Below are 22,910 nucleotides of genomic sequence, written 5' to 3' on the forward strand. Positions count from 1 at the left end.
AATTTTATTCGAAGTATCTATGAAGCTCTATTATATTTCTTGTTTCGTTTGAAAGTAAATTTATTCCAATTAATTATTCTAATAGGCATTGTGCTATAATAAATAATAAATTAAATTATTGGACAAACTACATTTTGAAATATTGTAGTTTGAATAAATGAGAACACTCATGACAGGATCGACTGCTAATTGTCTTGATAATATATTCTTCTTTTCGGAGTTAATTCATTATAAATAGGCCCTCATCTGTTGTTGATAGGAATTTAGAAACAGATATATAATTTTAAATTAAAACTGTGAAGACAGTTTAAAAAAAATTATAATAGTCCTAATGAATGTAATGAAGAAAGGCAATTTGCCCCTCATTTCTTCCCAGTAGCTAGCATCTGAACCAGAAGAAGTAGTAGTAGTAGTACCTATTACAAAGCTACATTGTAACAAAACACATTACTTACATACAATACAGTATTTATTTAACAATAGAAGATTGTGCTAGGTAGGGTGCAAAGCCTTAAAGTGATCTTTTAAAGGCAACCCAAGCGTATGAAGCTATGAAACACTAAGAATACAAGAAGTAAGAGAAGAGTGTACAGACTGACCTTAAGTTTCACAAAAGTCTGTAAGGTAGGCAGCCAGCTATCAATATTACCTCCTACACGTTTTATCTGAAATAGCCTTGTTTCCTTGCAGCTGTACATCCACGGCGAGACGGTGGCCGTGAACATCAGCATCCGCAACCACAGCAACAAAGTGGTGAAGAAGATCAAGGCCAGCATCCTGCAGACCGTGGACGTGGTGCTCTTCCAGAACGGCCAGTACCGCAACGTCGTCACGGGCGTCGAGACGCAGTAAGTCCACATTTCAGTGTTACTCGTAAATTAAAACTTGAACGTGTGAACAATATTTGTTCATTACATTTAAGCCGTTATATCCCAGGGAATTTGTAAGAGTAGAAAGTTGAAGTTTAGCGAAATGGTGGATTCGTTAGCCTTTAAGAAGAAGCATGAAAAAGCCAAAACAAAGCCGGAATATAAGATTAGGAGATCCGCAGGAGAGTTAGAGTGACCGGCGTAGGCGTATATAGCTTAGCAACAGGCAAGGCACATAGGGATTTTCTAAAGCTGTGCTTGCACTGCGCCTTGGGACCCCCCAAGGGACAGCTTTATCTATCGATTTTTCTGATTATATAAATAGATGATATATACTACAACGGTTCCGCATGTTCTCTAGAGATGGATGCCCGCTGCAGCCGGGCGCGAACATGCAGAAGGTGGTGCAGCTGCGGCCCACGCTGGGCGGCCTGCGCGACCGGCGCGGCATGGCGCTCGACGCGCAGCTCAAGAGGACGGAGACCACTCTCGCCTCCACCACTCTGTATGATCTTCTTGCTTCTTGCGTTTTTCCCAGCTTACGCTAGGATCTTGTCTCATGATCCTTGTTTATCCGTACATCAAAAGGAAAAACTAACCCTTATAGGATCACTTCTTTGTGTTTGTCTGTCGTGTCGGGAGAATCAAAACCTAAGTGATTACCGTAACCCATGAACATTCGCAACCTAGGAAACGCCATGCGTTGTTGACTTATCAGGAATTTCCTTTCCGCCCTTTGAGTGAAACGTGGGATACGTTAATATTCAGTGGAAAAACCGCCAAAACGAGTCGGTTCCACAATTCGCATGTGCGTGGAAAAAGATCTTGTTGTCAATCAGGGTCTGAAGATGGAGCAAGAGCCTGGTATTGTTAACAGTTGTTGTGCAGGCATTGCACGTCATTACTGAGTAGGCTCCTGCGGCAGTGGAACGGTGCGGGAGGTGTGTGCTGACGTGACGCGACGCAGTGATTCCTTCACTTGTGATAAATGACACCGCTCCCGCACCGCTGTAAAACCACAGGAACCTACTCAGTTATGCACTATAGCAGGGAGTGTGTTCCGCAGCTTGCTGGACCCGGAGCAGCGTGACGCGTTCGGCATCGTGGTGAGCTACAGCGTGAAAGTGAAGCTGTACCTGGGCGCGCTGGGCGGCGAGCTCAGCGCCGAGCTGCCCTTCATACTCATGCATCCTAAGGTGAACTGAACACTGTTACTCTTAATTTTCCTTCACTGCTCGCACTGATTCTTCTTATAACTCATATCCCCTGTATTAAAATGTTGAATTTGGCAGGCATTACTTTGGAAATGTCCATAATATATAAGGAACCACTAGCTTAATTCATTACCCAAAATAGACAAATAAGTATTATAGGGTGCCATATGCACTGCCCGCCCTCTTACTATTGAAGTCGATGGAAAAACAATAAGCACACACTATATAAATCTTCTGGAATACACTTCATAATATGTTTCACTCTGACAGCGGTGCATCCTCAGGAGATGTAATCTCCATAATGCACAATTATTGTAGTGTTATTGAGTTGCCATCCGACCTAGAAAGCTGTTTTTAGCATAAAAGTTCCCTTTTCAATATAGACGGAGATGAAGGTCGAATTTTCTGAAATTCCCGCGGGGTAGGGAATCGAAGAGGATTTTTGTGGCGATCGCTAGAAGATTGATAAGATGAATTCTGTGACATATATACAACTTGACCGGCATAATATTATGATGTTTTATACAAGTCCATTGAGAGGATCTCAAGTGAGTGGTTTTGGGATTTGTGCGGTGTTGCGTGATGGTGGTGCGTATTGCTTGCGTGGTGGCTGGCTTTTCCTGCATGTTTAGTAGTGGGAGGGCGGGTGGTGCATATGACATGCTGCATGTTGCACCATACTTTATCTGGTGTAACGGCTTTTGGTTGGTTGTATAATGTTGGCGTTGCGCAGGAGGGGCGCGGGCGGCTGGTTGCGGCGGACAGCGAGGTGGACGTGGAGATGTTCCGCCAGGACACCGTCATGCACCAGGAGAGCGTCGAGGTCTACTAGCAGTACACCGCCGCCCGACTCGCCCACCCACTCAACACTTGTGAATAAATATCCCGAATATTCCTGACTATCACGTTATATATTATTGCTATTTTTTAATTAATTTGTCATAAATAATTATTAATGTTAGTTAAATTATTATTGAATATAATTGATGTTGTTATTATTACTTAAGTTCTTATAAGTTAAATTGTAGATAGGTAGCGTTTGTTTTTTGTTTACGATAGGTTACGTTTAAACTGGATCTCAAAATAGTGAATTATTATTTTATATGATTGAGTAATATTATAATGTATGTAATTGTAGTATACTATATTATAATAGTCAAGTAATATTGTAATTTATTGAACGACTACGACGATTTAATTTAATATAGGTATTTATTTTATGGAAACAGTACAATAATTAAATGACAAAGATTTCATTAAGGATAAATACTCGTAAGAGGAAGAGAAGCAAGTGTTAGCTGTTAATAATTGTTATGTGTGTACAGTGCTTATCTGTTTATAATAATTTAATGTTATTATCTGTAAGTTACATTAGTTTTGAAGTTTAGAAACCGAAAATGTTACAGTATAATATGTATATTGTAATAAAAAATATTTTGCTGATCAAGTTTCAACACTTTTTGTATTATTGCTATGGTAATTACTATTATAACTATATTTATTACTATAATCCAGCTTTTAAAACGTTAATGACAACATAATTTTAAAGCACAATGTGTCGGCCTGTTTTTCTGCTGGTACAGAGATGGCTTATTTTCTGGAGAATGGGGCATAGCTCATAAGCTTTGTAAAAAGAAACAGCTATGCCATCAATAAAAAACTATGCAAAAGAAAAAACTAGAAAACTTAGCCACAAAAATGGCTAAAGTCACGCGCCAGGATTCCATCGCGCGCGCCGGCTCACGACACTCAGCGGACGATGCAAAAACAATGTGCTGGAAACGGTGCGCGGTACATCCGTGCTACGCCATGGATTTAACAACAATATCTCGGCCTTCAATCTCGTAGACTTCACTATAATACAATATTCCTGTTATGTTTTATGAACGTTATTTATGAACTTTGGGATACTGCATGAAATATTCGCGATTTCATACGCGATTCAGTCGGTGAAGGATAATATCGTATAAACCTGCCGGATCTCATGATTCTAGGTCAAAAAGAAGTAGGCACCTTAGGTTTTCATGACAGACACGACAGACGGACAGACAGACGAACAACAAAGTGATCCTATAAGGGTCCCTTTTTCCTTTTGAGCTACGGAACCATAGTTTTTCAGGACTGCTCACTACCAGCTATCTATTATAGGTAGCTGATAGTAGGAGATTCAACCGTTTGACTATTTATTGAAATCAAGTTGAGAAAATCGATATTTAATTAATCGTGTTGCCTAAATTCAATTAATTGTATTGTTTGATTGATCAAAGGCAATTTGTATTTTAGCGTTATCCAGGATACCAGTGTAGCACATGCAGCGTCTCTGTGTGTTTAGTTGTATTGTGATGAGGGGAAACTACCCAAGCATTAGCATTTGAATACGTGTCGCTACCGACAAACATCAGTGTGTTATATTGGTAAACTAGCTAACAACTAGTAGGTAAGTTTCTTGATCTTACTGGCTCACATTAAATTTCACTCACCAGGTTTTTTTTTCAAACCCCCTCGCAATGCCGATCTAAATCATACCTTTGACATGCAAAAAAGTTTTTGACCCAAAAACCAACCTACAATCGATGTGTCAATAATCAATGATATTAGAAGAAAACAGTGACTGTGCTCAGAGACGCCGAGAACTCTCTTTTCTCTAGTTTGTCGCAGCGACAAGAGCTATCAAAGAAAAACTCGCTCAGCGACGCTCTCTTCGCTGTCAAAACACTCGCACAGTTTGCGAAATCATTTGATGGCTAAGAGGCAACCGTCCGTCGCACTCACACACTCGTTCATAACCCAGTGAACTATGACCCAGTGCCAAACTGTCCCAACTACAAACTCGCTTCTCGTTGTTCTCCAAATCGTTTCGAGTTTTCATTTCAACTCGTTATTCGCTAATCGTCGGCAGTCGAACAATTGACTGCCTTTATATAATAATTATTATTGTATAGAAAACTATTTTCAAACAATAAATTCTGCAGGTAATAGGTACCTACCTATGTACCTATTTGAAAATGGTTTTCAATGATACTGCTTTGCTGCGATACCTAGTAGTATGTCGGTACGCGATCACCTTCAATGTAATTACTATGTAGACGTATACTATAGTTCCCTACATATATCTTCTTCCATAGCTTTAGTGGTGGCTTTGATTAATCAATCGTGTAATTATTATAATCAGACAAAGTTACCATGCTATATTACACTGGCTCCAATCTCCTCCTCGGAAATATTATATTAATTAGGAATCATAATATGAGTAAGTATAATTATAACGCGATTGAGATAATGTTATTAAAATTGCAAGTTGAAGGCAGCGTCGCGTCGTCATAGTAGTATAGCTTTTTACTATCCTCCAATAGAGAGTCTGTCGTTAAGAGGGCTCTCTCCGTCACTCGTTTCCACTCGCTTCATACAATCGTAGTTCCAATTTCATTTGAATATTAAGCAACCAAAGTCCATGAAATTTTGCAGACATATGCTAGAAACTAATATCTATGTCTGTGGTTTTCCAGATTTCTGTTAAAATATTCGGTTTCAAAGTTACGCGGTCTTAAAAATTTTCATACAAATCCTGGAGCCCCTGTAATTTTAAAACTACATATTTTTAGAAAAATCTAAAACACCATAGACACAGATATTAGTTTCTAGAATATGTCTGCAAAATTTCATGGACTTTGGTTGCTTAATATTCAAATGAAATTGGAACTACGATTGTATGAAACGAGTGGAAACGAGTGACGGAGAGAGCCCTGTTAAGACTCTGTTGTCCGTCGGTCCGTCCGTCTGTCTGTCTGTCAGCGGCAGCTCGCAACTATCTTTGTTTGGAATGACAAATTGCCGAGCGCGTACTGCGCGTAGTGAGGGCCGAGTTTGTCCTCGTTTGATTTTCTAGGATTATAGTTTTCCGTGTGTGGTGTAGCGAGTGAGCGAGTGCGACGACCAGCAGTGCCGGCTCGGGGTCGGAAGTGCAGCGCGGAGCGGGTCCGGCCCGCGTCCGGCTCGCGTCCGGCTCCGGCACGATTCGGGCGGCGACACAATGCGCCGGAAGCGACGCGGATGCGACACGACACACATTACATTTGTTTAACAATAACTTGAATTTATGACGGAGTGTTTATTGTAATTATAACACATAGCCGATGCCCGCGACTTGTGCCGCGCGAATTCAGGGGTTTTCAACAATATTGTACTTTTTGTTTTTGTAACATTGCATGATTACAATTGATAGTGAAATTAATATCGTGAAACTAATTTCACAATGTAAATTCTGCTTTAGAAAATAACGAAATCTTCTACGAAATGATTCTCCACAGGTAGATCCATGGTAGATCAATAAAACACGTAATGTACTTCCAAGACAACCTTTAATCTCGTCCAAAATAAGTAAGTCAACAGTAGGGCGAACTCTTTGAGTTGTGTTTAAACTTTATATTAACAAATCGCTTACAGTTAGTTAGTTGCTATCAGACATTATCCTACTATGTTCATAAACTTCAGTCGGTCGATGATTACATACAGCTCGACGCGCGACGGTGACAGGCGGTGATGATGACGCGGCTAGTGGACCGATCGATTCCACTTGAATGCACCTATGAATTCCTGACGAATACAGGACCTGTGCTAGTCCCATCCGCAAGAAACTTTAGGTAGGTACAGTCAGCAACAAAGCTAGGTTTGGACTATAGATGGGGGCAAACCTAGTTTTTTTGCTGACTGTACCTGCTACACGATACGGCGTTTAACAAGTATTTTCTTTGATAGGATTTATCCTTAGAATCTAAGAATGGGAACCTTAAAGACTTTGATTGGTCCACTTTTTAAATCCTTCCCTGGGTGTTATGGATCAATCACATCAAAAGGAAATAATAATATTGTTCACAAAACGCCGTATTTTGTACTTTTTCGTCGTGTACAGATAGGATTACAAGTGCAGTTGTGAGAACGTAAAACTGCCGCTACACGACTGTCTCTTGGATGCGTCTGCGCATGGGTATATGGTTACTGCTCAGTAGGTGCCTACTCTTACAAAAGAAAAGCTTGACTGACGAACCAATTCGCGACCAGGTAGAGATCTCGCCGCGCCGCCTCTCATTCTGTGCCACTAATAAATGGTAAATCATCCATGCGCAGGTTCAGGCGGTCAACAGGCGTCGGAGGAATTGTTTTGAGTTTACCTTTGCGAGTTAATCTACGCTCGTGTTTTATGACATTCATAACATTACAAGTCAAACGATCGAACATTCGAACCACAAAATAGTTAAGTATCCAAACAACATTTCGTATCTTAAATAATTATGATTGTGTGAATGCAATAGGTAATCACAAAACGGAAGTTTTAAAGGTTGAAACGAGACCGATGCGTAGCGGCAGCGTGACGCGATTGCAACATGTCTGGCGACTCTACAACTTATAAATATAAGGAACTGTATGAAGGCTATCACAATGACAAGCGCGAGTTTGACGCATCTTGCATTCACACACTGCAACTTGTCAGTTTTTGTTCAGTTCGTGAGATCCTAGTGTAATTTTTCAAGTTAATAATAAGTTTATGTTTAACTAATGCGACATTAGCAATTTAAAAAAATTGAAAAATAAAAAATATGAGATTAATTTATCATTCAGACCACAGAAATCAGAATAACTGTATAATTGGTAACGTACTGCGGCAATGAGCAATGACACACACACCTAGTTAGCGCAAGTAGACTTATTTGCATCGCCTTACACTTTAATTTACTATGCTTTAGATGATATGATGTATTTTTCTAGATATGTTTTATAGATATGTTTCAAATTATTGTTGTACGGGCGAGTCGGTCCCCGTAAATACAACACATTCGTTTATATTATTAAACTTATTTAGAGTTCTGTGATATGGACTGACAGACGTTGTGATTTGGCAGATTAGAACGTTACTGTTACTTGGGTGTTACGTTTGTTAACACGAAAAATTACACTAAGCGACTGGTATTATTTGTGTAAGCTTACGTGCACATTTAGCGTGCATTTTCCGTCACGCGTATTGTGTGTCCTGGCTTCGGGAGGCCACTCACGGCGACTTTTTGCAGCAATTTAAACACAAAAAGACAGCGTTACTGCCGCTGGTCGTGTGGCGACGCCCAACACGTGTGACAAACATCGCACGGGATGCAGCATCGATATAGTCGTGCCTCTGCCTGCGGCACTCCCTTTTCTTTATCTTTTAAGCGGAAGTCACATTACGAAAGACGTTTACAGGTACAATTGATAATGAAATTAAAGTCGTGAAACTAGTTTCGTGCCACTAATTTTGTAATGTAAATTCCGCTCTACCTATGTCGCGAAAAGTCGCGTGTTAGTAGTGAGTGGTAGCAATGCAGAAGCGATGCTGAATTGGTGCTATGCGATTGTACCACTACTGAATTGCTACAGTCGCGCGTTGCAAGTGCAACTAACGGCTAAAAGTAGCGATGTAAACGCGCTACTGAATCGCTGCAAAAAGTCGCCGTGGACGGCCTTGTCGCACCTTGTTGCGGCAACATGGAATGTACGCGTCATGAATCGGATATTGCCCGACACTTGCACCAATACGATCAATGCTGTATATATACTTAGGTAGAATTCTGTGAAAATATAAACTTTCCACTTTCTGAGACTGCAAAGAAAACTTCCCAAGAAATCAACATCTAATAAAGTCATCCAAAAATAACTTTACAAGTTTCACAAAAAAATATAGAAGTATGTATATTTAATGATTGGTTTTCCAGTGCGTAAGTAGGTGGGTACAGTCTGCAACAAAGCTATTTTGCACCCGCCCACAGCTAGTCGCTTGTATACGAACCTAGTTTTGTTGCTGACCGTACATACTGCTCGTTATTTACATTTGTAACTTGTTAAACTTTCATTACTTAGGTATTAAGTTTATTCAAGCCAATTAAAAATAAATATATTATTATTTACTAGGTAGAAGGTTAGTTCGTCTAGCATGTAAATGGATTTGTAGCTCGGTATATCATTATGAATGAAAAATATGACTAAAAGCATGGTTCCGTATTGGTGCATTATTACTTCATTTTGTGAAGGTGTTCACGCGCGTACGACGCCGACGAGCCTGTAGCTCGTCATTTTTCATGCATCGAGCATGTTCGAATGTATGACACCAAGCAAAGAATAGAAAATTAGGATGTAATTGAAATGTTTACAATATTCTCACTTACATTAAGATGTACTATCAAGTAAATTGTCCAGATATGTCGAAATGTATATCAATAGTCTAGGAGTCGCCACCGCGAATGACCGGGTAAATGCTTATCGTACTCGAAGACCATCATTTTGCTCTTTTCAAACACTCCTAGTAAAGTAACGAACCACAGGCAAGTAGTCAATTTGTAGGATATGATAATATACTTTGAATTAAAACAAAAAAAAAAACTTTTTGAAATATCTGAGTCAGTGTGCTCTAAACATAACTCTTTCCTTTCAAAATATAAAATTCTTAGTAAAATGTAGATCAATAATATAATTTAACCGTGCGTCAAAACGTATAACTTTTTAAGTTCACTTGAATGAAAAGGAAGGGCAATAAAAATAGAAAATTGTAGAAAAATATTTGTTTTATCTTGTACCTAGTGCATGAACTACACTACCAAGTAAAAGTTTTTTTTTGCAACATCATTGTTAGAAATCATAGCATTCACATGAAAAGAAATCTTGTAAGTATTCTACTACTCGTAGGTAGCACTCGCCAAGTCGTGCTGAGCATTTGTGTGTGAACAAAGAAAACAAGTTACTTATTAGTTTTTATTTTGAAAAACCTGTTCACCTCGTGGTTCACTACTTCACTTACAACCACTCATACCAGTCGAGTGTTAGCGTTCTCTCAAGCCGACTTTAGACCTTAAAACTGATCGCATACCGAGTAGCGCGCCGCAAGAGCCGCACTCACTGAATGAAATGAAATGATGTTATAATAAGCGATAATTGAATCGGACGAGCTCAATGCGGATTACGACCTGTCCAAGATATTTTCGGTGAAAAGGTAGAATTAAATGTTTAATAACATAATATTGGTAGATGAGTTCCTACTGAGTCACACTCGATCGTGTGACGGTATGAGTCGTCGGGAACGGCATGCCACGATGCTGCAACCGTTTGCGCCGCTAAAGTGGGCATCTACATTTTATTTACTTGCACGCCGCGCCAGAACAATAACTCGTCATGGAGTTATTGATGCGACCGGCGCGTTCGGCGCGCGTCGAAGGTATGCGATCAGCATGACACGGAAGAAGTAACAAATACTATTTACACAGATATGATGACCGTCTATCTATTGTAAGTCGAATTAGTTAGACATGTAAAAAAGTGGCAAAGACTCAGTCGCTTACAACCTACTATGTACATCACAGGATTTATCTAAACCAAATAACAGATAGATCTTTTTGATTTTATTAATTATATTATAGTCTCCGAATTAACACTAATTACAGAATAGTCGGTTCTAGCAATAGCTGTTCTTAATAATCCTTTTAATAGTATGGTACAAAAATTGTATGAGAAATTCAAATTCGGGTGTAATTTTTGACGTTAAAATTATTTGGGGAGTAGGATGTTTCACACACACAAAGCAGATTAACTCCAACTTCTGTGTTGAGAAGTGAGAACGTTTTCTCAAAACTGACAGTCAAGGAAAATAAAATTATCTTATTTTTTTACAAACTACAAAGAAATTATTTACTGTAGGTAAGATGTATATAATTGTCGAAATAAAAATTAAACTTATCGCTACAACCGAACATTCAACTTATTCGAGTCACACAGTAATGACCGCAAGATGGCGTCAGCTACAACATTTACATAGCACATGAAGGGACGCTGCCGTCTCACTTTACACCTGCTTCGTCTCGAGCGCTCCTGAGCCGAGGCACGGGCTCGAGGCGCTCGAGGCGCTCGAGGCGCTCGAGGAGCGCGGAACGAAGGCAGACATGTAACTAGAGGCCCGAGGAGCCGCCTTCCACACCGACCGAGAAAGCCGAGGCAAATAAAACAAACACAACATTGAAACCTCCTTAGCAAGCCAGGAGCCTAGCTCAAGTGCCAAAACTCTTGCTTTTATACCGGTTTCATTACAAATATTACTTTCCCTATAACGCGAAGATATGGAATCTTTTTGTTTTAATTATAGATTCAAAGGAATAAACATTTAAGAATTGAGTTCTTTGAAATCTTGGGCTGAACTTTTCTTATTTTAAAGAATTCTGAATTAGGTACTTCTACTTCTACACAAAAAGCACAATTTTTGTAACATGCAATAGTAAAGAGGCACAAATCTATAAAAATTAGTATAATGAGTTGAAAATGTGATTCAAACCTGTTTTCGCTTCATACTCGTATGTAAGTATAAGATTTGAACTGTAACAAAATTGTGATACCGCCTCGGAAATGGATTGGCTGAAAGATTACTGTAACTGCAATCTTAGAGCTTCATTATGAAGCTTCTGATATAGCTGTTAAAAGCGGCTAAGATAGAGTTTTTCAGCTTACGGCATATTATTTTTCAATGTCGAAATGCTTATGTGGAAGGTAAGTATTCAATTTTAATTTGCCTTTAAATATATAAACTATAAAACAACTGACCATCAACTAATTAATACTTAAGAACTAATCAATTAAGAACTAGGCTACTAGGTATTGATTCTGGTCGCAACTTAATTTTAAAGTAGGTATTCGCATCTTGTTCTTACCTCTCTTTAGGTAATAAGAAAAGGGCAGACAAACTTTATTTAATTTAGATTCTAATTTCACAATTAAGAACTTAGGTGTCAGTCGTCAGTTTATTACAAAGAGTAGTAAATGTATATAGTCTATTAAAGTGTCTATATAGAGTATATAGAGTATTTTTAAAAATGTATTTTTGTATTTTTAGCAATGTTAAAAAAAGATTCCAACGAATTGAGAACCTCCTCCTTTTTCGAAGTCGGTTAAAAAGATAAAGATGCAGATGTTACTCTACACTGAAAGAGAGATCAGGATCAACGCCATTAAGTCTAATATTTCGTTGTGGTTTGGAAGTTAGGTTCGGTGTGGAAGGCGCTCTACACGTGAGTCGGGTCGGCTTAGACGCAGGACTCCGGGATCCGGTTGTCCAGCAGCTTCTCCTTGATGGCGTCCACGTTAAGGTCCTGCGCGGGCCGCAGCGTGGCGGACGCGCTGCGCCCCAGCGCCGCCGCCGCGGGCGCCGAGCGCGCGCCCCACGTCCACGACGCTCCGGGCCCGTTGCACGCCTGCACGTCATGGAAAATCTATATAAATACGTCACAATCAAGTGATTACAGCTCGTTCGCACAGGCTGCGTAAGCGTAGACCTAGCGCGTACCATTACGTTGTAATGTATGGAACTGTATGAAACATGGCATACCGCTTGCGTGGAGTGAACGTTCACGTAGACGTAATGCGTGCAGTTACTATCTATGCGTTGACGCGCGTCACTACGCACGTGTCACGTGTACGTGCTGCATACGCAATTGGTGTGAATCGGCTATAAAACATCAACCTTCTATTCCGAGGTACGATCACGCACCTATACTTTCGGAAATTGCTTGCTTTAGCAATGGAGAAAAGCATCGTGAGGAACCTGTATGCCTGAGAGTTTATTAATGTTCTCAAAGACGTGTGAAGTAGTCCGATGTGGAGCGCACTATAAGTAGCCTAAGCCGTTATCATTCCGAGAGATGAGCTTTGCTCAGATGTGGGCCGACGCGACGATGGGTCGATCGTGATGAAAGGAAACTTTATGAAAATCTATAACCTGTATCTACCACCATTGCAGTACCAACTACCACTGCAGAATAACACGGACGTAAAGACAGGTCAAAACAATTGTGTGAAACAACTATTTGACATTGTTCTATGAATTTAATGCTACCAAATTAATCTTGGTTATGATTACAATTCATGACTGAAGTCGAGTAGTGTCACTGGGCAAACGTACTCGTAACTACATATCAAGTAATGTCAGTAAGTACATTTGTCATAATGAAGTTTTCAGTGGTTCCAGTGGGCGCGAAGAATGGACGTGGTTATACTCAGTGTGACGTGGGGACGCAGTAATTAGTTCACTTATCTCTGCATCTAGTGGGAAGCGGCCGTTATCAGATGAGTGGGGCCACGGGTCGCGCCGAGTGGCGACTTGTTGATGTTCCGATATAGAAGCTACCAATTAAGATTGATTTAATAAACTAGTGATGCTTAATAAACTAGTGATGCCTGTGTGTGGATATGGATATAGATTTTAAAGCATTCCGTGGGAATTCTTTGATTTTCTGGGATCAAAAATGTCCTTTCTGGGGATGCAAGCTTGTATCAAATGCCAGAATCAGTTAAGTAAACAGAAAATAGCCGTGAAAACGTAACAGACAAACAGACAGACACACTTTCGCATAATTTATAATATCCGTACCTACTTTACTACTCGTGGCCCCACGAGCTGAAGAGGGTGGAAGTGGCAAGGGTGAAGTGGACAAGAGGAGCTGATAAAACTATCGCGTTAATTAAATCGCACCCTCTCGCCCTCCACCCTCCCACGGGTCTCACCGGTGACCGCACAGGTGATACGCCCTGAGTCACTCACGGGATGATCTCTTTGAAGCCTCAATAGCTCAACGGTTAAAGAGCGGACTCTAATCCGAAAGGTAAGTGGTTCAAACCCCACCCGTTGCACTATTGTCGTTTTACGTGTTTACGTTTGCTTAGTTGAAGGGGAAAGGGGGATATTAGTCATGATTAACATGGTTTATATTCTTAAAAAAATACTGATCAGGAATTGGTTTTAAAGCAAAGATCACACGGCAAATCGGGAGATAAAAGTAACTTATTATAAACTTCCCAGGGTGGACTACAAGAGTGAAGACCTTTATTTGCGCACGTAGGTACTTTAATAATAGTCCTAGGTGGTTCTAGCCTAGGATCTTGAGTTCGTTTGCCGTTACCGAAATTCGGATAGAACTAGGGAGAGTATTATTTTTCTTCATGTGTTTAAATTGTATAAAATGCAACGAGCAACAGGACAGGAGTTAGGTTAGACTGTGTCTAGTAAGTACACAATTTTTACAGAGTGAAGTGTGCCTAGCTGGGACATATTAAAGTTGGATGAAGTAATAGTACGTGATGTAGACACTGCAGTAGAGGCGATGTGTGAAATAGGGGCGATTCACTAAGATATATGCCACAGTGTAGAGTTATTGGCCAAGGGGGTGCACCGGAGGGGGGTGGGGATAGACCAGCTGCATTTTAGTGTGAAGCGGCGCGTGATCTGGTGTGCAGAGGAAATATGAGCAGCACAGTTAACGGCGATATTGGAAGCACAAATCAATTCGGCGCGTATTTTCTTTAAACTCGACGAGTTACGAGCCTCGGGTGTAAGATACGAGATAAATAGCGCACTTGTAGCACTTAAGCTCCATTTTCGCGCGTTCTTATGTGACATCTGTAATACTTGTAATGCCTTATGACTGGAGTCGAGAAAATATGGCTAGTTTTCGTTTTATTTATGTTTGGAAATGGATTTAAATGTGATGCAAACTCCACTGGGACTGAGTCCGATTCTGGGACACTGTAGCTTTGATACATAATGTTTTTTAAATATTCTATTTACGAGCCAGAAACCATTTAAATAAGGGCTTAAGACCGTGAAATCTATAATTTTAGACTACTTAATAAAATGTGTATAAAATTTTCGGCCAAGAAGCGACGAAGTCTTGGTAATTAAGTCTGTTAGTATCCACTATGATCAACCCGTCAATGGCTCACTACTGAGTACGGGTCTCCTTTCAGAATGAGAAAGATTTGTCTATTGTCTACCATGCTGTACCATGAGTACGAATTAACAGCCTTTGAGAACATTATCGATTATCAGGCATGCAGGTTTCCTCACGATGTTTTCCTTTGCCGTTAACTGCAAGATTTATTTAATTGCAATATTTAATTTGCACATAACTCCGAAAAGTTAGGGATACGTGCACGGGATCGAACCCTCGGCCAGTTATCAGCACTTGATATTATTATTCTTATATAATCGGTTTGAGATTCTTCAGTTGGTAACTACGAGAAACTTTAACGGTAAAAGTGTAAGAGGTTTCGACGAGGCAAGGTCAGCCCGAGGCAGTCTGAGCTCGTCCGTGAGTTTCAACGACGAGCTCAGCGATTAACCTTCGCCGACTGAGCGTCAGATGATCTGCTATTAAAATTATACTCGGTTCACCTTTATCGGCCGCGAACTTAGTTTTAATGAAGTTCGAAGTTTCTGCTTGACGAGTCCTTGGCGAAGCAACTCTCTTTCAAACGCGATAAATTTAATATCGAGATGCTGTCGAAAGGTTTAATTTGGCAGCGAATTATTTGGAGCGGTTTGACGGCAGAGCGGCAAATATTATAATTTGAGACAGCCGCAGAGTTGGCGGGAGAAGTTTCGGGCGCGTGGGTTGAGCCCCGTGGTCGTACTGCGCGGCTGCACTGTGGCGATGAGCCTTCCGACGGGTTATGATTAAAATTAATACAAAGTTATAAGAATCACTAGATAGGTACCCATAATTTGTAAATGCGAGAGTGTGTTTGTTTGATGGTTTGAGAGTGACATAGCTACTTTTTATCCCAGAATATCAAAGAGTTCCCACGGGATTTTAAAAACCTAAATCGACGCAGAGGAAGCATCAGCTATAAATTATATACTAATCTCTCTTATAAATTAAAAATAATCTATCAGTACATAATAAAAATTAGAGACACAATGTTGAAATAGAGAATCTTTCGTAGCACCGACTCGGTATACAATCAAGCAACGGACCGATAAATTTTTATGAACGATCGCCGTTGTCAGCATATTGCTGATAGAATCCATCCGATGAAGTCAAGAATTGAAGTGGCAGACAATATGTAATATCTTGAAAATATAAAACCGGAGCTATCTGTCTCCCCCCGGGCGTCCCCGGGGAGCGCCGCGCGCGCGCGGGGCTCCTCCGGGACACTTAACAAATATTATCGGCTATCTGCGGCGACATCGAGCCGAGTTATTGAGTGACCGCAATAAAGATACCGCCTCGCGCCGCGCCGCTCGCTCGGCACGCATAAACCGAGTGAGGGGTAACACCGGCCGTGATTCCGCTCACGGACTCGTGGGTTTATGCGACGTATTTACGATCTTCCCTCGCTCCGAGGCTTATGCCTTGATCACACGCTCCGAGTACACTGGCGAGACACTAGACAGTGCTCTCGGCCGAGTGCCAATGAACACATCGCTGAGCGCTAGGCCTAGGGATAGGACCCTATTCTAGCAGCGGGAATCTGCAGGAGTCCGCGACCCAATGGCACACGAGGCGGAACAGCTTGGCTCCGTGGTCGTGGACCAGCAAGTGCTTGAGAGAGAGAGAAGATCCGGACCGTAAGTCACGTTACTGCCTGATGCCAAGTTTCGTAATTGTAGGTCAACGGGAAGTACGCCATAGGTTTTTAATTTGATTTTCTTGACCGGTCTTTTTTTATTTATTCAGATACAAATTAGCCCCTGACTGCAATCTCACCTGTGGGTAAGTGATGATGCAGTCTAAGATGGAAACGGACTAATTTAGAAGGGGTATGGCAGTTTTCACTAAACCCGTACCCCTTTATTCTTTATTCTTTATTTATTTGCATTCATGTTTTACATCATAATAGAAAATAATTATAATATTACAACATGAAGCCCCGTCAGCCCTTTGGTTTCTATACGGCATCGTACCGGGACGCTAAATCGCTTGGCGACACGACTTTGCCGGTAGGGTGGTAACTAGCCACGGCCGAAGCCTCCCACCAAATAAACGCGGCAGGTACACAGACTTTGCATGGGTTCTTTTTTCCGTTTGAGGTACGGAACCCTAAACATACGTACTTAAAAAATAACTCACTTCCGTCACTCTCTCGGCCTAGTTGCATTTCGCTGTCTCGCCACGGTACTCGTCACGTGTAACCAAGGCTTTAGTGAATGTTATTGCGACTCGACTCTAGTTGATTTTCTGGAGAGTTTCTGGTAAGAACCACTTTGTATTTAAAAACATTTGACAATTCATCTGTTGTTTACAAACGACATTTAGATAATTTGCGGAGCGCAAACAAAACTGTGTAATTGCATGAAGCACAATTCAAAAAACTTCGGAAAATTCAGATTTAAAACGTAGACCATATAATTCTGCATTTGAATAGGTGGTAGGAGTCACAGAGACACTAGTATAAATAAATTATAATTTTTGTTGTGGCCAAATATGCTTCTTTTTGGACTCTTCAGCACCATCAGCGCCAACATGGCAGACCGAAGCGGCAGGTACGATGGCGTGATGAATTAGATTTTATGATTAATGTGTTCACCAAGTTAAGTTCAGGAATGCTAGTTACCGGTGTGGTCAAGGGCGCGGGGGCGGTTCTGTTTGGCGACGACGCCGCCAAGCAAGGAGCGCTCGACGTTTCACCTGAAACAAATGCTGAGTATTAATCATATGTTAAGTAGTTTTTATTGGTGCAAGGTTAGGTGTTAATCACCAGGAAACTTGCAGTCTTCATCATCGTCATCATCATCAACCGAGAGACGTCCACGCCTGGACACAGGACACCGATCTCGCGCGACCGCCTGAATTGCCAATAGGTCTTATTGCGGCCAAGCGCTAGTTTATAAAAAAGCACTTGTAAAAGTTTGTTTTTAATAAAAATCTATTCTATTCTAAAAAAATACTGTGGCAGGGAGGTCAAATAAGATATGTAACTTTAAAATTATTTTTGTTGTTAAAAATAGCAGCACGAAGTTAAAGTCAAGAATTAATGGTAAGATTCATGAAGGCGTCGCGTCGCTTGCGGCGTGCGGCGGCGTGCGGCGGCTTGCGGCGAGGCTGCGGCAAAAGCTGCATAAATCTTCAGCTTCCTGCTGCACGCGGGGTTTGCTCTCGTCCGACGGAGAAAAAAGATTGATTAATGAGCGGTCCGAGCGAGAGGGACGTAAGCCGGGACCGGACAGTAAGTAATTGGACACGGTCATTCCGGGGCCTACGAACCCTCTATAAATATCTTGTGATTTGAAATTTGGGAATCAATACGAAGAAAATGATTAGGAAAATGCTGAGATGAAGATATTTAGGTATTAAGGATCTAAATATAAAAATAAAAAGTAAAGTTCGGACTCCTAACTCATTCACCGACTGATTCATTAACGCCCAGCCCAAACCCTTGGATCCAGAAAACTTGAAATTTTGCCTTCTAGGTTTTTACTTTTGAGGTTTCCTTGGATAACGATAAAGTCTGGTTTTTCGAAATCTCACCGAGTGAAGTCGCGGGCGGTCGATAGCTTAATAAAAAAGAACAAAAGAATACTTTATAATCTGAACGTGTGCCTGTTCGTGTGATTGAATTTTTTAGACTTCATCACATTAAAATTACTCAACCGACTTCAATGAATGACACAAAATTTAAACAGAGCTTTCATGGTTTATTTTGATTTACACAATTTGCAAACTAAACTAAAATGAGAGCTATAAATAATATATAATCATCCCTTTCATAATGCTTTCTCAGGAAAAGGATAGCATTGGATTATTACCTTTGACATTATTTTATTCATACTTTATCTTTTATCCCGGAAAAATACAGATATCCTACAGAATTAAAAACCAAACTTAAATGCATCAACCATCGCGACTGAAGTCGAAGGCAAAAACTCCAATAAATAAGACAAAGTGGCTAAAACAATGAAGAAAAACGTCAAGGGTAACAGATGAGATATAAGTTCGTGCAAGTTGAAGCAAGTGTTCATTTTAAACTGTAAAATTTTCCGAACAGAATAATAAATAGCAGAATGAAATCTGGAATCAAATGTCCAGTTACATCAACGCCGCCGGTAACATGACAGGCGCATGACAGGCGCATGACAGGCGCATGACAGGCTAAGATAAAAGTTAGCAGCGTCGTAGCATGTTGTAGCACGTTGTAGCCGCGTAGCATCGCGTAGCGTGCCCAGTCAAGTTCTGTATCGCTGCTACGTTCTCACTTGTTTACATTACTTATTCCTATTTCAACGGGGGGAATGTAAAAGCTTTTTTCTTAAATTAAAAAAAAATCATCATCATCATTATCGGCCCATTGCCGGCTTACTAGTCAGCTTGGGACGAGAAGGGTTTAGACCAGAGTTCGCCACGCTGGCCCAGTGTAGATTCTCAGACTCCACACACATCTGAGAATATTATGAAGAGCTCTCAGGCATACAGGTTTCCTCACGATGTTTTCCTTCACCATTATAATGGCAACACACATAACTCCAAAAAGTTAGACGTGCGTGCCCGAGATTGAGTCCCCGACTTCCCGAATGACTAAGTACGACTGAATAAGTTCTAGGCTATCACGATCGCATATTAAATTGTTAAGTTTGTACTACTGGCACATAAATCTTCTCGCCTCATTTTATTTTAAACGAGAAGCACAAAGGACTGGGCTTAAAAGTTAAGGATTTTGGGAAAGTTAAAACCGAGTAATTAATAAGATCCGTTAAATAATTACGTCTAATAAGACTATAGAGTTTTCATTTTACTTAAGAATCTCAGGTCGTTATTTTTTGCAGAGGACAGGTAAACCTCGGCGGAGACAAGCAATTAGCGTTTGAAATGGAATAGTTTTTTCGGCATACAGACGAGGGTGATGGAAGGAGATTTACCGGGATAAGGGATGGAATCTTGATTGATCCGGGGAGGGGGGGTAGTGGGACAGTAATTAATTGCGAGGGTCGGAGTGCAGCGTCACGGTTATGATTAGAGCTGCGCAGGTAGGTGCTGGGTTTCTCGTAATTAGTTGCGAGAGCTGGAGGGGTGTGTATTTGTCTTGGAGCTTCATAAATCTTGGAAGCACGTCTTGTTCTACATTGGAATGATTAATTTTAATGTAGTCTGGATCGGATTATAATTGCTTTGTTCTCTAATTGAATGAGTTCAACTCAAGGTACTTGTACTTGTTTCAAGAAGAAATATAGCAGTTTTAATTTTTCATGTTTTTCAATCAATTTGTTTTTGTTTTTGGGATGTAAAAAAATAACTAAAACAAATACGTGTTCTTTTTATATTCGTTCGAGGGAAGGTTTCAGAGTACCTACTTGAATTAAAAATCTTACTGAGGATCTTGAAATCCACTCGATACAATCATTAATCCTTTGTTGGCCCACTACTCAACATATTATAACCTGTGCTCTCGGTCCGAGAGAAGGGGTTTGGCCTTAGTCCTCTACGTTGACTGAGTGATGATGCACAGGCTTCACTTATTTTTGTAGAAAATTCTCAGGCATATTTATTAAATACTTACTTCAAATGCACATAATATGTATAAAATGGAAGGTGGCCAACGAACTGCTTACGTTTAATTGTTTGACTAACAAACAAACATACTTTCACATGTTTTATAATATGGTTAGTGATTTGTTGGCTGTTTAAAGAAATGGGGCTTTTTAACTTCTACTAAAATAATATCTACGTAGTTTAACGTAATTTTCATCTTTATGAAAACTAAGTTAGCACTGAACCTCAACAAAGTTCGGAAAATCTACTTCCACAAAACCGCAAGCAAGTTTCCGCCGAGCCATCATCCGCCAGTCTCTCGTCCGTCGCGTCATGTCGCTCGTCAGTCGCACGACCATCGCGCGATTAAGTGAATTCCTCGCGTGTTGCACGCGACTCGCGGTTAAATACCACCGCCCGCACCACGCGGCGACGGTACAGTTCAGATAGTCTCTCTATGCGTCGTGTACCCCATTCCTGAGGGTCGTGCTCCCTTCCACCAAGGATCCTTTTGAAAACGATGTCGTGTCATTTTTTTCGGTTCTTTACGAGATGCAGGGCTTCGTGGACCTTACCATCGAGAGTGGTGCGGATATGATCAGAACGACTCCTCAAGGTCGCTCCCGTCCGCCACAATGTTTTCAAGGTCATCTTCCTCCTTTTTGGCAAATGGCCTAAATAATGAAGGGTCTTCTGAAGAAGGGTAGTCGATAGATAGCCTTTGCGTTATTTTTAGCAGTTCCAATATCAATGCGTTGGTTCTGTGTAGACCGTTTGCGAACTGTACACAGTCGATAGTCCGCGGCGGCAGGGCGCGGGGGCGCGGTGAGAGGGGAGGAGTGCGGGGGGGGGGGGGGCGCGCTAACGATACGCGATAATTAAACGCTAATGAGCATCTCCGCGCCAACTAGCTGCGATCGATGCGAAGTTCGCCAACTTCTGTTATTAGCACTTGATTTTATTCGCAAATTGCTTTTATATTTGTTTTGTTGGTCGCGTCGGCGCCGCGCGTCGCCGCTCCAAACACGGCCCGTGATAATACTTTACTTTAAACTGTACTCTACTGTCCTCCTTTCACTTTTATCGAGTACCTTTTTTTACCTACTTTTTTATAATAATAATTGAACATCAATAATTTATTTGTGGTAATAATAAAAACTGAAGATATAATTATACATCATTATAATTATAGGCTCCTGGTTCTTCAGTTTGCATTTGCAGTGTGCATTTTAGAAATATTTCCTCGACATGATATATTTCACAGCGGCAACTCTACTTCTTTCCGACGACGACGAAACATCTTCTGTTAGGGCAAGTTAACCGTGTTACTCTTTACTCACTCCACTTCCAACTTTTTTTATATTAAAACAAGTTAATATATTATATTTCGTAGAGTTACCGAACTCATAAAAATATTATCAAGTCTGAATAAAGTGTCATTGGGAAATAATGTCTTGAGCACCAATTTAGAGCGGCGTAATGTTGGCGCGGCCATTTAGTATTTAACAACCGATGAAGTATGAGGAGCGGTCATCTCATATTCATAGCGGCGGGTGACACGGGGGCGGGCGGCGCACGTCAATTGTTCAGTGAAAGCCTCCAGAACACCTTCCGCATGGGACCCGTGCGGGTTGCTGTGGCAAGCAGGCACTGCATGACGATCTCCCGTAGAACCTGTCTGCCTCGCAATAGGTGTAAGTAACACACAGCTTTACAGTTAAGGCGCCAAAATGTTGAATTTCGGCGAATGATGGACTATTCACATCTAATTTGTCTGCTGTTGTACCGTCTCGAAGGTCCTATTAAGTATTCTGTTTTTATACCTACTAAGAACCACGCGTTTTACGTTAGGTGAAGGAAAACCCAAAACACTCAACTCCTGTTTAACATGTGTGATCTAGTGTAGATTTTAGAAATCTACAAATTCCTGCCGCAAATATATTTATGTCATGTCACTAGCAGTGCGTAGGTAAATCCTCCCAGATGTGAAACAGTTCCTTAGTGTTCACCGAAGCTCACCCGCCAGCCGCCGGGTGCCGGGTGCCGGGTGCCGGGTGCCGGGTGCCGCGTGCCGGGTGCCGGGTGCCGGGTGCCGGGTGCCGGGTGCCGGGTGCCGGGTGCCGGGTGCCGGGCACTGGATCGGCTGACGGCGGAGGGATTTATGTCGGCTCGCGTCCGCCAGCCGCAACCCGCGGGTGTCGCGTGAACTAGGGACGGATTAGCTATTTCACAGGTAGCATGTGAAAAATCACGTGAATCTTTTCATATGTAACACTTGTTACCTCACATAAAGTATAGTCTCTAAAAAATCACGAAGCAAAATCTCAAAAAGTTTGATAATAATTATTACATTTATTCGTGCACGGTCACTGACCGGGCTAAAGATCACGCGAGCGAGAACACTCGCATCGTTCTGTGTTAGAAAGAGATAAACATCAAATTCAATTTTAATGTAATTATTAGCAAACAATCGTTTGCTAAAGCGAATTTTTGGACTTGAAGTTCACTTTCCGTGACATGTGAAATAT

The 22,910-nt window shown here is 41.1% G+C and overlaps 2 protein-coding genes across 2 annotated transcripts in view; one reads left to right on the forward strand and one right to left on the reverse strand.

The window, feature by feature from the left end:
* The window catches only part of LOC123864325 (arrestin homolog), a 29,824-nt gene extending 26,287 nt beyond the window's left edge, over positions 1 to 3,537 (forward strand). The window contains exons 5-8 of the mRNA XM_045904685.1: positions 691 to 848; positions 1,231 to 1,374; positions 1,936 to 2,065; positions 2,817 to 3,537. Of these exons, the coding sequence (XP_045760641.1) occupies positions 691 to 848; positions 1,231 to 1,374; positions 1,936 to 2,065; positions 2,817 to 2,915 (531 nt within the window). The 3' untranslated portion in view covers positions 2,916 to 3,537. The remainder of the gene's footprint in view (positions 1 to 690; positions 849 to 1,230; positions 1,375 to 1,935; positions 2,066 to 2,816) is intronic.
* A 6,102-nt stretch (positions 3,538 to 9,639) lies between these two features.
* LOC123867060 (nephrin-like) overlaps positions 9,640 to 22,910 on the reverse strand; it is a 370,840-nt gene continuing 357,569 nt past the window's right edge. Inside the window, exons 17-18 of the mRNA XM_045908906.1 lie at positions 17,474 to 17,547; positions 9,640 to 12,336 (exon numbers count right to left, since the gene is read on the reverse strand). Coding sequence (XP_045764862.1) covers positions 12,169 to 12,336; positions 17,474 to 17,547 — 242 coding nt within the window. The 3' untranslated portion in view covers positions 9,640 to 12,168. The remainder of the gene's footprint in view (positions 12,337 to 17,473; positions 17,548 to 22,910) is intronic.

The sequence above is a fragment of the Maniola jurtina genome, chromosome 1, assembly GCF_905333055.1.
Source record: "Maniola jurtina chromosome 1, ilManJurt1.1, whole genome shotgun sequence".
NCBI lineage: Eukaryota > Metazoa > Arthropoda > Insecta > Lepidoptera > Nymphalidae > Maniola > Maniola jurtina.